At 44.0% G+C, this 17,577-nt stretch overlaps 1 protein-coding gene across 7 annotated transcripts in view; it reads right to left on the bottom strand.

Moving 5' to 3' along the window:
* Nucleotides 1-17,577, bottom strand: part of MIA3 (MIA SH3 domain ER export factor 3) — a 55,445-nt gene that overhangs the window by 28,659 nt on the left and 9,209 nt on the right. For all 7 annotated transcript variants that reach the window (XM_058700532.1, XM_058700533.1, XM_058700527.1 and 4 more), the window contains exons 4-6: nt 14,403-17,226; nt 11,516-11,677; nt 8,805-8,950 (exon numbers count right to left, since the gene is read on the bottom strand). In XM_058700532.1, coding sequence (XP_058556515.1) covers nt 8,805-8,950; nt 11,516-11,677; nt 14,403-17,226 — 3,132 coding nt within the window. The remainder of the gene's footprint in view (nt 1-8,804; nt 8,951-11,515; nt 11,678-14,402; nt 17,227-17,577) is intronic.

Raw genomic sequence — 17,577 nt, 5'->3', positions numbered from 1 at the left:
GCACATGAGGTTGACAAAATTACTCAACATCAGAGAAACTATCCAATTGTTCCCAGGGAACAGTTCCTGACATAGGGCCAAGAATAGTACCTTATGATTCTAGGAGACCTGGATGAAGTACGCAGAAGGGTCTCGACTCAGACTAAATGCTGCTCGTACCTCGCCTAACAAACCTGAAACTCCAAGACGCCAAAGAATCAAACTATTTCCTGGTTATTTACCTGAACAAACAGAACAAAGCTCAAGAATGTTGTATTAGTCAAGGTTCTCTAGAGAAACACAACCTGGGACTCTTTCAGTGCAGTGAGCAGGCACAATTGTAGAGCTCACGGCACTTGTTCCCGATTTTTTGGGAATCACTGTCCTTTGTTACCTGAAGGCCAGTGATTTGAAAATGGCTTCATTAATTTTGTCTGATTTTTTTTTCTCTCCAGTTGTTTCAGTGACGGTAAAGCCAGTATCTCTAAATCTATCTTGGCTGAATGTGGAAATCATGCGATTTTTTTGGATTTTTTTTAATGTTTATTATTTTTGAGAGAGAAAAAGAGAGAGAGAGAGAGCAAGCAAGGAAGGGGCAGAGAGAGAGGGAGACATAAAATCAGAAGCAGGCTCCAGGCTCTGAACTGTCAGCACAAAGCCCGATGCAGGGCTCGAACTCACAGACTGTGAGATTATGACCTGAACTGTAGTCGGCCACCCAACCGACTGAGCCACCCAGGCACACCGCCCCCACCTTGTGCTTATTTTTTAATGATAAGATAATGAAATTAATTTTAAAAATTATCCATAGAGGAGGGTAACAACAGGTTCAGTGGACCTGGGACAAAACCTTGACTTCTCCAGAGCATTTGTTTTATAAATTGGCTTTGGATCTTATAAATGTGTTAGATACTTGTAAAACAAAACAAACAAATACATTTAAAAGCAATCCCTAAAAAGTGAAAGCAAAAATGAAACAATTAACCTAACAGTATCAAGTTGATGGCAGGATGACAGAAAGGAATTATTTCAAGTATGCACTAGTGGGATATAGCTGAAAAATATCCTGAAAACATTTTCAATAATAAATCGTGGGTGGCAGTGTTGGTATTGGTGTTTTTAATATTGTTGTGTGACTACTGTAAAATGAAGTAAATATGTTGACATCATTGAAAACTGGGATTTCCGACACTGGAGAAAGAAAATACATGTGTAAGATAGATGAGGTTAAGTAAAATCCCTCTAGCATCCTGATTTTATTTTGGGAGTATCCATATGGAACCAAGATGAATACTGAAACACACAAAAAACTCCATATCTTTCTTAGCCTTGCCCTCTGAAAAGGCCTAGAAATCCCAACTCAAAAGAAATAAGCATTCGTATCCAGAATGCAGCTTTTAAATACTATTTCCCATTCAAAGAAATCAGGGGCTCCTTAAAGAAATAACTCCTTCAAGGTGCAGGCAGGAAATGTAGAGGATTAGAACACGCTGTCACACTAGAAAGCAAGGAAGGTGTCAGTGACCACTGGGTGGTGTCCAAAAGGCTCCGAAGCCAAGCTGAAGAGGCTCCCACTAGCCAAAAGTGGGAGAAATTGAGCACTGGTAAGAATAAGAACTACAGTGGATTGAAACACACCAACTATTTTCAAATTCATGACATCATAATAATCATTAGAATAGAGTTAGAAGAAATACACCAAAAAACCCCTCTGGACATCTCTGGATAAAGCCAGGAAACCAAGCCATTATTTTGGAAACTATTTAAATAGAAAGAATCAAATATTTATACTATACAAAGTAAATCTCAGTGTAAACAATACTTGACTATGTTTCTTTTTGAAGAAATATCCCAGCCTTTAAATGAAGCAGCAACAATATAATCACCATCTCACCATTTTACACTTGATCTTAGCCAAAAGGGCGAGAAGCAATCCCCTATCACCATTTTGCACCATAATATATTAACAGACTTAGTCAATGTCACCAATGACTAGTGACATCAAAAGTAGAGGGACATCCAGGGATGTTGCCTCGGTGGCTCAGTTGGTTGAGTTTCCAACTTCGGCTCAGGTCATGATCTCGCAGTCTGTGAGTTCAAGCCCTGCGCTGGGCTCTGTGCTGACAGCTCAGAGCCTGGACCTGCTTCAGACTCCGTGTCTCACTCTCTCTCTGCCCCTCCCCCACTCATGCTTTGTCTGTCTGTCTCTCTCTCTCTCTCCCTCAAAAATAAACATTAAAAAAAATTAAAAAACAAAAAGTTGAGGGACATCTATACATTAGATGCCTCCTGCTGAAAGCAAACATCTCCTGTTAAGTATCCTTGCCAATCAATATTGAAACTGAATCGGACTACCAATTCCCAGCAAATACAAAGAGTCAGAGAAACATGTTCAGTTACACTGGGGAATGTAGTTAGCAAAATGCAGAACACGATATAGCCCCTAGAGGCCAAACAAACCGTTTCTTCAATGAATACATTCCAACAACAACAAACAAAAGGAGAAAATCTACAGGCAGAGGAAAGGGTATACTTGCCCTCCCACTGAAATAACTAGAAAACTGGACAAAACACATGAAAAACACAATTTTCAGGTGGAGAACAACAGGCCGCACACAACCGTGACCCCTGAAGGAAGGGAAAACAAGGAGGTGAGCCTGCTGGTCAACCAGCTTCCTGCCTGGAGACACATTCTCACCTCAGCACAGGGAGAAGCCTCACAGAGCCCACCAATCTCCCTGAAGAGGAGAAGGCCAGAGTTCAGGGAGACCGAGGTTACTGAAATGTGCAGGGAAAGGTACCACAAAGACGGGGGCTACAGAGAAAAAGAGTTCCAGAAATCCGTGAGGGGGTTTCCTTCAGTCTTTGCTGAATCTGAAGCAGATCTGCCTAAGGTAAGATTCTCTAAGGACGGGCAAAAAAAAAAAAACCCTCAGATGAAAAGAATAGCTGCCACCATTCTGAAAGCTGAACAAATCCCAGAGTTCTACACAGGCATGGGAAGCAAATTGCGCTCCAGTCAGTTAGAGTGACCTGACATTGCCTGGCATTCAGTAGATTCCAGAAGAATCACGCCTTAGGAGTAGGGCTATACTACCTCTAGAGTCAAGGCAACTATATACACAATCTTAAAAAAGTCTTAAAAATAAGACTAGAAAGGATCAGGCTGGTCCACAAGTAACAACTGTCTAGCAAAGCAAACCTCAACATTTTAAAAAAGTCACTAAAAACCAGGCACTCAACAATGTAACATTCACAGCACCTGGCACCCAGCAACAACAAGGAATCACTGGAATCACTATGTGTAAAAAAAGCAGGAAAGTAGGTCGACATGTAAAAAAAAAAACCAAAAAACAAAAAACAAAAAAACCCCCACAGGAATATCCCATGAGTAGGAGACAAATCAATCTATAAAAACAGACCAAGAGGGGCCCCTGGGTGGCTCAGACAGTTAAGCATCTGACTCTTGATTTCAGCTCAGGTCAGGATCTCACAATTCATGGGATTGAACCCTGAGTCAGTGCTGTTAGCACAGAGCCTGCTTAGGATTCTCTCTCCCTCTCTGCCCCTCCCCTGCTCATGGTCTTTTTTTTCCTCTCTCTCTCTCTAAAGAAAAAGAAAAAAACAGAAACAAAAACAAAACAAAACAAGAAGTTGCAACAGAGATGACAATTGGCTTGAAAAAATTTATTTTTTTCTGAAAAAATTTGAAAAGAATATTTTGAAGTTGACCTTGGCCATACTGACAAAAGGTGGAAGATATAAACAGAACCAAGTAGAACATTCAGAGCTGAAAATTAAACTACCAGAAATGAAAAATTCACTTGATGGGCTGAACCACAGATTAGATACTATGAAAGATGAATGAGGAGGCAGCACCTGCTGGCTCAGTCGGTTGAGCGTCACTCTTCTTGGTTTTGGCTCAGGTCATGGTCTCTCTCATGGGATCAAGTCCCGTGTCAGGCTTAATCACTGAGCCTGCTTAGGATTCTCTCTCTCTGTCCCTCCTTTCGTGTTTTCTCTCTCTCTCAGAATAAACTAATAAACTTTAAAAATTAAAAAAAAATTTTTTTTTAAAGATCAATGACCATGAAGACAGCAATAGGAATACCTAAACTGAAGCAAAGACCTAGAAAGCTGGAAAACAACAGAAAAGAACAGGGCCTCAGTGACCTGTGGAACTACATGAAGTGGTCTAACTTACGTGTAATTGGAGTCCCAGAAGGAAAGGCAAGAGAGGAGGGAAACAAAAAATCTAAAGAAATAATGTGAAGACTCATCAAACTGTCCAGAGCAAGAGTGAATTTTACTAAAGGTAATTATGTTTCATTAACCTGACTTTTCTGAAAGGTGTTTATTCACAGATGACGTAATCACCTATCTACACAGAGAATCCTATGAAATCTACAAAAAAAGGTCCTAGAACTAATAAATTCAATAAGGTTTGAAGATACAAATATACAAAACCAGTTGTGTTTCTACGTATCAGCACAAAACAATGGTAAATGACATGTAAGAAAAACACAATTTTACATCAAAAATCATAAAATACAAAGGCACACAAAATCTGTGTGAAACCTGTACCTGAGACCTACAAAATTCTGCTGAGAAACAAAAGATCTAAATGTGGAGATGAACTTACTTCAAGGATTAGTTGCCTTAATATTTGTTGATATCGATTCTTCCGAAACACATCTACGGATTCAACATAGTAACAAATAAAATCTCCGGAAGTTGGTTCTAAAATTTATATGGAAATGCAAAGGAACTGAAATAGCCAAAAACAATTCTGCCGATTCCGAGACCTACTATAAAGCTATACCAATCAGAAAAGTGTGTTATCTTAGGATAGAAATACAGATCAATTGAACAGAGTGCAGACGGACACACAAATATGGTCGGCTGATTTCTACTCAAGTGCCAAGGTAATCGGAAGGGAAAAGAAATGCCACAGGAGCAACTGATGTCCATAGAAGAAAAATATGAAACTTGACACCATTCACAAAAATTAACTCAACACAGAACAGAGACCTGAGCATGAAAGGCATAACTATAAAACTTCTAGAAGAAAGTATGAGAAAACATTTGCATCGTTGGAAGGGCCTATGATTCCTCAGGCAGGAAACAAAATGCACTAACCATAAAAGTAAAAATTAATAAAATCGTATTCACCAAAATTACAAATTTGCTCTTCAAAAGCAACGTTAAGAAACTGAAAGGCCAAGCCATAGACTGAAAAAATTATTCATAATATATATTTGACAAAGAAGTTATAACCAAAATACATGAAGAACTCTTAGATCTTAATATTTATGAGGAAAAAAAATAATTTAAGAAAGGGCAAAAGAGGTGCGCCTGGCTGGCTCAGTTGGAAGAGATGTGACTCTTGATCTCCGGGTTGTGAGTTTGAGCTCCACACTGAGTGCAGAGATTACTTAAATAAATAAACTTTAACAAGGGGGACAAAAGATCTGAAAAGCTATTTCGCACATGAACACACAACATGGTCATGTGAAAAAGTACTCATCATATATCGCCAAGAAATACAATTAAAACCACAAAGAAGGGGGGTGCCTGGGTGGCTCAGTCGGTTGAGTGTCTGACTTAGGCTCGGGTCATGATCTTGCGGTTCCGTGAGTTCGACCCCACATCAGGCTCTGTGCTGACAGCTCAGAGCCTGGAGCCTGCTTCGGATTCTGTGTCTTCCTCTCTCTGCCCCTTTCCCCGCTCATGCTCTGTCTCTCTCTATCTCTCAAAGATGAATAAACTTTAAAAAAAAAAAAAAACCCACAAAGAAGGGCGCCTGGATGGCTCAGTCAGGCGTCCAACTCTTGATTTTGGCTCAGGTCATGATCTCACCATCATGGGATAAAGCCCCACGTGGGATTCTATCTCCTTCTCTCTGCCCCTCCCCACTCATGCATTTTTTCTCTCTCTCAAAATAAAAAAATAAACAAAAAAATTTTTTAAAAACCCACAAAGACATATCTACTAGAATGTCTAAAATTTATGACCGATAATATCAAATGTTAGCAAATACATGACCAAATGGAAGTCCCATAAATTGCTATGGAAGTATAAACTGGACAGTCACTCTTGAGCATTGTTTGGCCACTCCTTTCCAGCTAAAACAAACTTACCATGTGGCAGGGCAGTTTCACTCCTAGGTATGAGTCCATTTTATACTTATAATTCTCCAACAGGCAAACAGAACCTACAGTGAAATTCAGTGTTGCCGGGAGCCAGCAGTAAAGGAGACACACTGAGAAGGTACATGAGGAAACTTCTCTGAATGAAGGAAATGTTCCATGTCTTGGTTATGATTGTTTTAACATGAGCGAATACATTTGTTAAAACTCACTGAGCTGTATTCTTAAAATGGGTAACCTTTATTGTATGTCATTTATATCTAAGGTTGATTTAAGACATATGGCAACCTTCTATAATATCTGGACCCCAGCAGGATCCTGATTTGAACAAAAATAATTTTTAAAAGTAGGAAAGGGGATTTTTAATGTGCCAAATATTAGATGATATTAAGGAATTACTGTCAACTTGGGAATAGGCCATGGATTCATTTTACAATTACTTCTGGTTTTGTATGTTTGAAACTTTCTGTGATAAAACACTTAAAAAATTAAAGCATCACTTCAAACATTCGGAGTTACTATAGAGAAAAAGAATTAGATTCTACAAGAAGGAATCACGCAAGGAAACTCTAGAGTCAATAAGAGAATGAGTGAGCCAACAGGGCCACATATGGCCCTGTAAGGTTAGGTTGTTCACACAAGGAGCTGTTGACACCCAGATCTCCTAACTACCTGCCAGGTGACTAAGAGGACATTTTTCTGCAATTAGTGAAGCTGGACAAGCTGCCCCCGAAGGTCCCTTCCAGCTCCAAGATTCCATCAATGGTGGATCCATGAACCTGACTTCTGGTCCAGTTTTCCTGAACAAGTCAGCACCCCAGTACTCCCCAGCCTTACCAAAGAATTATCTATACTACTTGATATTTCACAAAAACTGTTTCAAGATATTTTCCATTTTCTCAGTTTTCATATATCTGATATGCCCTTTTCTTAAACCTTTCCAAAATCAGAATCATGCTTTATACCTCTCAGAATCTTCTATTCCTAGCACAACACTCTGCACATACTGGGCCATCGAAATGCTTTCTTGACAACGCCTTTGAAGTCCATGTTACTTTGTAACATTGTGCCCTTTTCCCTGGCCATTCCCGTCTGTGCCTTCTCCCACCATCCCCAAGCAGAGACCCTGTTTTATACCACATCTGTGGCCCCCAAGTGGGCCTAGAAAGGGGGTCTGTGCATATCCACAAACAAAATGAATAAAGAACTCCTTCCACATCTGGAGGCTGTTAAATTTTTGAAGTGACAATGATTCATTCTGATGATAAAATTCGAATTCTGAAACTGCCTTAATCACTGAAAATGTCATTATTCTAACTGCACAGGTCATACACACCTTTACCTGGGGGGCTGCTAACCACCACAACCATGGAGAAAGCTAAAAACTCTTCCCGGTGGCCTTTCTCCTGAATTCCCTGGGTATCCAGTGTTTTTATGCTTCCCTCTGACCATCCAAATGAGAAGCAGGCAGAGGGTGGTGAGATCCTACAAATGCCAGGCACTGCACTGAACACTTTGTTATCAAGTCATTTAATTCTTACAACAATTGCAGTAGGTATTATCAGCATTTGGAAGATGTAGGACAGCTAAACGGAGCTCAGTAATTTGCTGAAGCTTCTCAATGATGAATCTGGGATTTGAAACCAGATAATCCTGGCTCAAAACTCATGCATTTTTATGGAACGGGGCGGGGGGGGGGGATCCTCTTTCCTACACAAGTCTTGAAATAACAGAACGTAGTGGAAAAATAGTTTTATGGGGGAGGATACTTTTCTTTACAGGTCCAAGGACAACTTGGCCTCCAGCTTCTGAAAAGCTTGCTCATTCCCACAATTTACCGAAAAATGTCCAATTTCAACAAATACCACAAGGGGGAGCTAAGTCCTAAAAAGCTTAAATATGCTTCCAGGCAGATTAAATGTCTCATTTGAATCCTGACTCCCTGAGAAAGATAAATCTGAATACTCTGCCATAAGTGACTCTTTCTAAGACACAAATCTAACCACATCCCTTTCCGCTTGAAACCTTCCAAGGATCCCAATCCCAAAGAGCGTAGCACTACCTGTCACAACACACAACTTCCTTTACCGATCTCCCTATCTCCCTCCAAAAGACGCCCTCCAACCACACCCTCAACTATTCAACACCAAAAAGGCTTCCCTGGCTTCCCCCAAAGGCCTTCTCTTTGTAATACCATCCATCTCTCTGAACATGTTATTTCCTCGGTCGAACCGCATGCTACCTCCCTCTCCACCGTCTATTCAGCAACACATATCAAACTCCCATTTGTCCTTCAGCTCCTGCCGAAACTTCTGACCTTCTCTGCCCATCCTCCCACCACAACGAAATCAGTGTATCCAACACATCATTCTCCCATCGGGAAAATCCTCTCTGCCCGTATCATATTATGTCCCCAGTGAAGGTCTTTATCTCCCTGCTGGACTAAAAGGTCCTGCTGGGGAAGAGCCATGTTTTACAGGTTTGTCTATGCCCGGCTCTGACACACCACAGATCTGAGCTAAGAACCCATCAAATTATACACAGGTGGCCCGTTTCAGAGGCTAAAGTCAAAGGATCAGCAGTAATTTTAAGTTCTTGACCTCATGCTCAAGATCAACTCAAAAACCATAATTAATCGATAACTCTATCTGAAGAAGCTATGTATGTCGAACTTACCGTCTTAGTTAAATAAATTATGAATGAATATATTATAAGAATTGCATTTTCCAAAGGTGAGACACTTGCTGGCTCTTCAGCATTTGTTTCTAGTTTCTTTTTTGCATCAACAGCATCAACAGGACTGCTTTCTGTTGGAATTATCCCTAAAATTGAGGGTGAAAATTAATATTTTATAATATGCTTTAGACTAAGACTTGTTTCTCTTCGTTTAAAATATTTATTGAGTGCCCACCGAGTATGAGTCAGTGGCTTCTCTTAAAGACGTATACAGACTTATAGGGGCACCTGGCTGGCTCAGTCAGTAGAGCACGTGGCTCTTGATCTCAGGGTCATGAGTTTGAGCCCCAAGTTGGGCATAGAGGTAACTTGAGATAAAATTAAAACATATTTACTAAAAAAAAAAAAGACACAGTTTCTATAGGTCTTATATAAAGACGTATACAACTTATATAATTACGCTCTTAAAGAATTCTAGAGAGAACAAAATTCAGAACACCCATTCGAGCCATCACGCCCTTCCATTATGAAATGAACGTATCTCCAACACACCCTACCCCTCACCAGGTCTCCCATCATGTCTCCGGCAAAACAACTGCTCTCTGAACAGTATTTAGTCATGGGAATTGAGAAAAGCAAAATCTTGTGGGTTTTGTTTTGTTTTTTCCCACACGGACACAGTTGCATTTACCAGATGTTCATTCAGTGCCGGTGAAGCATTGTGTTAGAAACTTCAGGCAACCGCTGAGTAGAAAAGCGTCAGCTAGCAGACCCGCAGGTGGACTGCACCCGTGCTTAGCACGGTGTCTGGCCCCTGGCAGGTGACTGCTCCCTCACAGATGAATGACAGCTACACAAAAGAGAACAAGGTAAACGCCCAGAGACGCTAACGGGAACTGCTTACAGAGCCGGGGCTGGCCTGAAGCTCTGCTGAGCCTGAAAGGGTTTCACTAGAGGAGGTGGCAGGGAGGTGACCTCAGTTTGAATTAGTTGAGGCTGGGCCCATTCTGTAAACAGCTAGGAGCTCAGCAAGCGGTTAGTGAGGGGCGGAGGAGGGGACTCTCTCCCCACCCAGAGACTCCATTCACGATGGATCTATGACTGTGACCCCTGGGGAAGTGTCCACAGTCAGGGCGGCTGAGATGCATGAAGGGACATTTGGGAAGATGAGCCTGTAAGGGTAGCTCATGTCATCCTGTGGCAGAACTCGGAAGGACCGGGCAAAAAATCCGTTTTTAATTCTGCAAGCAGAGGTTTTCCTAGCCTTGAAAGTTTCTGAGCAAGAGTGTTAACGAGACATCGTGGCGTATGACTCATTTTCAACAAGCTGAAAAAACTCTTTTGACTCTTTTTGAGATAAAGACTTTAGAACTAGAGAGGATGATACATGAATGCAACGTCCTCGGAACACGGGAGGCCTCTGACAGGTCATTTCTTCCCCAATTACAGAATTCCTGCGCACGCCGTGGCTTCTCCTGAAGGCCCACACGGTGCTACCAGGTCTCACGGGTAGCACTTTATCCCGGGTTAAACCACAACCTCGAAGGACACGGGACCAGTAATGGTACCACACACACCACCCCCCACAGCGGACACACAAAATAACACAATTAGCCTTTCTTCAGTGGCAACCTGTTGATGCCATTATTGGGGCTGTCGTCTTGTTTTTAAACAGTCTCCTCAATCCAAATGAAGTGAGTCGCTCTCCACTGAGTGTTTGCTGCGCTCTGTGATTAATGCTGACACACTGGTGTCAGGCCACACGGGACCACGACACGATGCACAACTTTCTGTACTGCTCCCTACGGTGTACAGACACCTAGGCGTAAATATCCCCTTCATTGTTCTTAAGAAGGTTTTTGCCATGTCCAGGTAGCAAATTAACACAAGACCTGAGCCACACTGTATTCTACTGGGGGCGGGAGAGGGGGGAGAAGAATTTGTGGGTTTTAAAGCAGTGGCTCTTGGGGCGCCTGGGTGGCTCAGTCAGTTAAGCCTCCAACTTTGGCTCAGATCATGATCTCACAGTTCAGGAGTTCAAGCCCCGTTACGGGCTCTCTGCTGTCAACATGGAACCTGCTTCAGACTTTCTGTCTTCTCTCTCTCTCTGCTCCTCCCCGCTTGTGCTCTCTCTCAAAATAAATACACTGAAGAAAATAAATAAATAAAGCAGTGCCTCTCAAACTTTCATCTGATCAGAATTTCCTGGAGGGCTTGTTAAACACAGCTTGCTGGTCTCCACCCCCAGAGTTTCTGATGCCGGCTGGTCTGGTTGAAAACTACTGTTTGAGAACATAAGGTCTTTGAAGAATAATAGTTTAGATTGAAATTATTTACGTGAGTAATGAGAGCCAAACATTGATATTTTGGTTGGTTATAGTCTCTGGCCTTTTTCCTACTGCTGACCTCCATCCATCTGCCTCAACTGCTTTTCTTTCTATTCTGGGGTTTCTTGTTTTTTAACACTCATTCATGCCTGTATCATTCTCCCTTCGATTTCCCGCCTTTAGGAACAAATGTCCAGGGGCACCTAGCTGGCTCAGTTGGTAGAGCACGCGACTCAGGGTCATGAGTTCGAGCCCCACATTGGGTGCAGAGATTACCTAAATAATTAAAAAAGGAAAAAAAAAAAAAAAAGAAAAGAACAAATGTCCTAGAAGCTCTTGTTTATGACACACCTCTACTTTGTAGAAAAAATCTGCAAGTTTTACCTGGGTCTATGTCCTTCTCAGTATTCGGCTTCTGTGACACTTCTGAGCCACCCTTGTCACCAGTCCCAAGTTGATCCAACTGGCTGGGCTCTTTGGGAATCTGTGCTCTAAGGTCTTCTGTGTGATCTTGTGGGAAACTATCTTCAAGGGGTGGCTCTATTCCTACAGGGAAGAAGAATGCACTGGGCTGGCAAAGCCTTGACGATACTCCCCACTCGGCCTCTCCCACTGGGCAGCTCTCCCTCCCCGGTCACCCCCTGGGCACCTTCCCACTGCCCTCCCTCCACATGCCGGGATCCCAGGAAGCACGACTGAGTGGGGAAATAAAGAGTTTCAGTTGCTTTTATCTCACTTCACAGATGACTACAATTTACAAAGAAACCCGTATTCCGAAGTATTTTATAAGTAAACCCATTTGTGGTAAGGGGTTCAATAACCCTAACTCCCCTTGACAAACCCAACACATGTCCAACCAGGTGAATGTGCAGAAGAGAATTCCAGTCAAGGGCAGAAATAGGAAATATCTACGCCACACAAAAAGAACACGAATTCTTTCATTCACAAGCATGTTTGTTTCACAGAGCTAGCGTTACCAAAGGCAGCTTACTGAAATAGCTTTCAAATATTTTCAGAGTACCTCTAATTGTCAAAAAGAGTGAGAACCCATTTCCTTCCCCAAGAGGCTTAAGGCAGAGTCCGATGTGACCCACACGAAAGATGAATTTCTTTAAAGCATCACAGTTTACCCTAAAAATTCATCAGTTTTGCATTCTAATGGAAAATAGATCTGCTTTGATTACATGCAAAAATGTTCCCCTCCCCAAATTCTCAAGAAAAGCTGGCCCTCTGGGAAGACAGCATTTATTCTGCAGCTTTATGTCCCCCTGGTATGCTATCATATGCCACAGTTTAAATACCTCAGGCTGAAAAGCGTGGAACTAGGAATCAGGTTATGTTAGGAGACTGGCTCAGGGTCTGTTCAATCAGTATTTACTGAAAGGCTTCCACATGTCAAGTGCTGTGTTAGAGAGCCCTGCATCCCGGTCATGTCCCTGGTTAATTCATCTGAATGCAAGAATCCGAGGACCCAGGAGAAGTTCATTAACCTAAGTGACTGCTCCAAAGAGGCAAGAAAGAACATGACACCCACAAAAGATGAAAACTGAGGGGGGTGAGGATAAAGAAACTCAGGCAAGGCATCACCTGAAATGTGATGCCAGCTCATCCTTGGTCAGAGAGCAGTTACTTCACGCGAAAGCTCTTTCGGAGGCTTCCAGTTGTGGAATGAGTAAGTTATAGGGGTGAAAGGTACAGGGTGGGGAATACAACCAGTGGTCCTGTAGTGGCCTGTAGGCTGCCAGATGGTGGCTACAGCAGAACACACAGACCTGCCCCCGTCACTACGCTGTGCACCGGAAACTAATGTAACATTGTGTTTCAACTACACTGTAATTTAAAAGAGGGGGCAGCGGGGCGCCTGGGTGGCTCAGTCGGTTAAGCATCCGACTTCGGCTCAGGTCATGACCTCGCGGTCCGTGGGTTCGAGCCCCGCGTTGGGCTCTGTGCTGACAGCTCAGAGCCTGGAGCCTGTTCCAGATTCTGTGTCTCCCTCTTTCTCTGACCCTCCCCTGTTCATGCTCTCTGTCTCAAAAATAAATAAATGTTAAAAAAAAAAAAATTTTTTTTTTTAAAAAGTGGGGGGCAACTGGGTGGCTCAGTCCGTTGAGCGTCCGACTTCGGCTCAGGTCATGACCTCGCGGTCCGTGGGTTCGAGCCCTGCGTCGGGGTCTGTGCTGACAGCTCAGAGCCTGGAGCCTGTTTCGGATTCTGTGTCTCCCTCTTTCTCTGACCCTCCCCTGTTCATGCTCTCTCTCTGTCTCAAAAATAAATAAATGTTAAAAAAAAAAATTTTTTTTTTAAAGTTGGGGGGTGACTAGGTGGCTCAGTCTGTTAAGCCTCTGACTTTGGCTCAGGTTATGATCTCACTGGTTTGTGAATTTGAGCCCCGCATCAGGCTCTCTGCTGTCAGCACAGAGCCTGCTTCAGATCCTCTGTCCGCCTCGCTCTCTGCCCCTCCCCCGCTCATCTTGCACTCTCTCTCTCAAAAATAAATATCAAGAAAGAAAAAAAAGAAATTTACTCAGGGTGCGTGGCTGGCTCAGTAGGTAGAATGTGCAACTCCTGACCTCAGTGCTGTGAGTTCAAGCCCCACATAAGGCATAGAGTTTACTTAAAAAAACAACACAAAAGAATTTACTTAAGTTACCAAAAAAATTCCTTTCATAATTTACATGAAACTTGTACTTTTTTAACAGGTTTACTTGGGGCGTCATTTTCTTGTTTGTAGCTTTCTCTTTACCTGCTTGTCAAGGTTCCTTTTGAAAATGCTAGCAATCTCGGGGTGCCTGGGTGGCTCCATTGGTTAAGCACCCGATTCCTGATTTTGGCTCACGTCATGAACTCAACAGTCTGTGAGTTCAAGGCCCGCATCAGCCTCCATGCTGACAGCGCGGAGCCCGCTTGGGATTCTCTCTCTCTCTCTCTCTCTCTCTCTCTCTCTCTCTCTCTGCCCCTCCCCCACCTGCTCTGTCTCTCAAAATAAATAAATAAACTTAAAAAAATTTTTTTTAATAAAAAGAAAAAAAATGCTAGCAGTCTCAACTGTTCTAAGGGGAAAACAGGATGAGAAATCCTGACCCACGCTCCAGCCTAAAAGAAAGAAAGCAGGAAGGGACATGTGGATATCACAGTGCTGTCCCTCACCTTTAGGCACACTGCAAACTGTGGACAGAGCTTTACCAGGAAGGCAGGAGGCACTTCCCCAACCACTCTGTGCCCCACCTGCCTCTCAAGCCCAACTCCCCAAGGCCACAGGCAGGCGCTTTACCTTCCGTGGCGCCAGCCGAGTCCTCCGTGGGTGGAGCCATTGCCAGCGGCGTGGTCTCCTCCATGGTGGAGTGTTTGTACCTCACAAAATAGATCAGGTCTTGAACATCGTCAAGGACCGCCGCCTCTTCAAATATGTTATTTTCCTTGGTGCCCAGCTCTCGGTTTTCGGTCACACGAGCGTCCAGCATCTTCTCTGCTATGCTCAGAATCTGGGACTCAGACGCACGGAAGACCTTGTCCAGGACTTTTTCCACATTATAGGGCAGGCTCTCCCGCTGCGCGGACTTCAGCTTTAATGACATTTCGTGGAACATGGCTTCCAGCTCATGGACATCAAAGTACTTCTGGAACCGCTGCAGAGACTGCTGGTCTTTAAAGAAGCTGCTGAGGATAGGCAAGTCGTTCCCCCGGTCCCCGTGCGGCGGCTGCACAGCCCTGTGCGCAGTCCAGTGCCACAGGTCGCCGTCGTGCTCCTCAACTGCAGACCCCTGGCCCTCTGTGTCCGCCACCCTCTCCAAGTCCTCCTGGTCCTCTTTGGAGAGTCCTTCCACCCGGGGCTGCTCAGCGGGCCCGGAGGTCTTCAGGTATTCCTCAGGGCTGTCTTGAAAATGATCAGAATCTTGATTCTCAAACACTTCCCCTAACTCTGGGGTCTGATTTTTTTGGTCAGGAGAGTCACTTTCTTCAGATGGTCTCTGTGCTCTCTTACCCACAAGAGGGCTTTCTTTTTCCACCACCCCACCACCCGCTTCCCTGCCCCCTGGGTCCACCCCTTTGCCCAAAGTTCCACTTTCTCTTTCAATTTCCAAGACATTACTAGTTTCTTCTTTGTTTCCTTCTGCTTCTGCATCAGTACTAACGGTGCCTAACATGGCCCCTGCGGGGGCCTGAGGATGAACATCTAACTGCCCACCTTGAATCTCAGGGCTTTTTTCTTTAGACTGTTTTGCACTTAGAGCATTTTCATCCTCCAGTAGTTGTTCAGGGCCGTAATCAGCTTCTGCTTCTGGTGTCTCGGGATGGAAACCTGGCACTTCCAGGCTATCCACCTGGCCTCTTGTCTCCACTTCCTGCGTGCCCGCCGTGGGCTTGTAAGGAGCCATTTCTTCCCCTGAGGAGTCCTCTTTGACCACTTCCTTGGAGAGCTGTAACTTCTCATCCATCTGCCTATCACGTGCGTGGGCCACCTCTTTTCCTTGTGGCCAGGAACGATTTCTTCCCACAGTGGGACCCTCTTCTTCCGGTTCTCTTGGCAAATCAGCTTCATCTGGAGGGGAAGGCCTAGGCTGACCGTCAGTCTTAAGACGCTGTTCCCCTTGAAATCCTTCGTGTGGAGGCTCCAGTGAAAGCGTGTGCGGTTTTGGTGCACTTACTAAAGCACGCACTTCTTCCGCGTTGTCTTTGGATGCATTATGCGGACTACCCCCCGGCATTGGTGCGATGCCCACGGATTCTTGCTCCATCCCTTCCTCGGTCACTTGACTCCCTGCAGCTTTGGGTACCGCTTCACGCTCTGAGCCACCCTCCAAAATCCGCTCTGCAGGCTTTTCTTCATGGAGCATTCCTTTTGACGTGTGAACAGCTGCTCCTTCTAGGTCATTTTCTTTGTTATCAAAAGCTGATTCCGACATGTCTTTACTCTTTCCAGCAGCTGGCAAAGAGCGGAGGTCACTGCTTTGAGTAGGACCGTGTGCCTTCATGCCTTCCTGCTTCCCCTCCAGCCCCATCTCAGCCTGCACCAGGCCCTTCTTAGATTCCTCAACTTTCCTCCCGTTTCCTGTAAAGCGAATTTCCGGGTCTTTGTCATTATTTGTTTTAGGGGCCTCTACAGTCAAAAGCCCATCTTCTGCTTTTTGGGGGTCGGTGTAATCTGGTGCTGATTGTGGTTTCCCCCATTTGCTACCTGGGATGAATGCGTCACCACCCTCCCTTCCTTCCTCTGGGTCAGAACTCCCTATGTCCAAGCCTGTTTGTCTGTCACCATCTGTGAAGGAGAAGACAGTATCCTCCCAGGTGGTTAGTATATTTTGATCATAGTTTTTGATGCCAGGGGGCTGAGTCACCTCAACCTTATCCTTTTCATTTGTATTCTGCTCTGTATCTGTTGGAGATTTCTGAACTCCAGACTTCATTGGGACCTTCACATCTTCCCCAGCGTGTGTGAAGGTCAGTAACGGCAGGTCGTCCAAGTTTTCTTCATCCTCCTCATCTTCCTTGCCAACTGTGTAATACTCAGTATCCAGCTCCTCATCAAAATCATCTTCTAATGAAGTAACAAGTCTGGTTGTCTCATCATCAGAGACAAGGGCATCGGCAGTCGAGCCAAATTTGGTTTTTAAGTCCAGAGTCATTTCTTTTTTCAAAAGTTTATAAGCATCAATCTTCTCCTGTTCACTCGAGAGCTGAGACCCATTGCTGGTTTTGTTGTTTTCATTTTCCGGCACTTTCAGTTTATCTTGTAGCATTTCCTCAAAAGGTTCAAATGCAAGCTGGTCTCCCTGAGCATGATCTGCTTGGCTGTTTAAGTGAGGGTGGTTCCTCTGAGCCCCAGATCTTTCCCTGAGTTCCTTCGAGTTTTCTGAGAACACACTTTCTCTCTCCTCTGAGTTAAGTTCTACTGGTTCAGGTTCAAGTTCAGATTCAGGTGCAAGGTCGCTTTCCTCAAGTACTTCAAGAGGTGTGTCCTCAAGCCCAGTTTTTTCTGTAGCTTTCTCAGAATCTCCAGGTGCAGAATTGTACAATTCCAAAAATCCTAAAAGCTCTTCTACGTTGTAATTGTCAAAATCATCTCTTCCCCCATCAAAACAAACAAAATCTGTCTCCTGTAAGAGAAAGAAAAACATTAGCGTGTCACTACGTGTCGCAAGAGCAAACTCTTACCCGTGCTAATGAAGGCTAACCTCAAACTGGATCTAGAGGGGCTTCTGTGCCAACCTTGGGCAATGACTGTTCTTGGGTAGTGGGAGGGGAATAAAAGCGGGTATCCACTTTTCCTTGGTTTCCTGCTTCCACGGAGAAGGACTCCTACCTGAGTAATATTCCTGATTTCCCTTCATCGTCTCCTCCCGAGGATTCATGTGGCTGGTGAGTTTGCTCTGCACCATCCCTGTTTTCTGTTTGGGACCTGCTAGAGGGAACACATATCCTCTCCGCTCCATGCTATAAGTTTTATA

Source organism: Neofelis nebulosa, chromosome 15 (assembly GCF_028018385.1).
Source record: "Neofelis nebulosa isolate mNeoNeb1 chromosome 15, mNeoNeb1.pri, whole genome shotgun sequence".
Lineage (NCBI taxonomy): Eukaryota > Metazoa > Chordata > Mammalia > Carnivora > Felidae > Neofelis > Neofelis nebulosa.
Note: the sequence above shows the minus strand (reverse complement) of the source record. Positions and strands in the feature narration are given on the sequence as shown.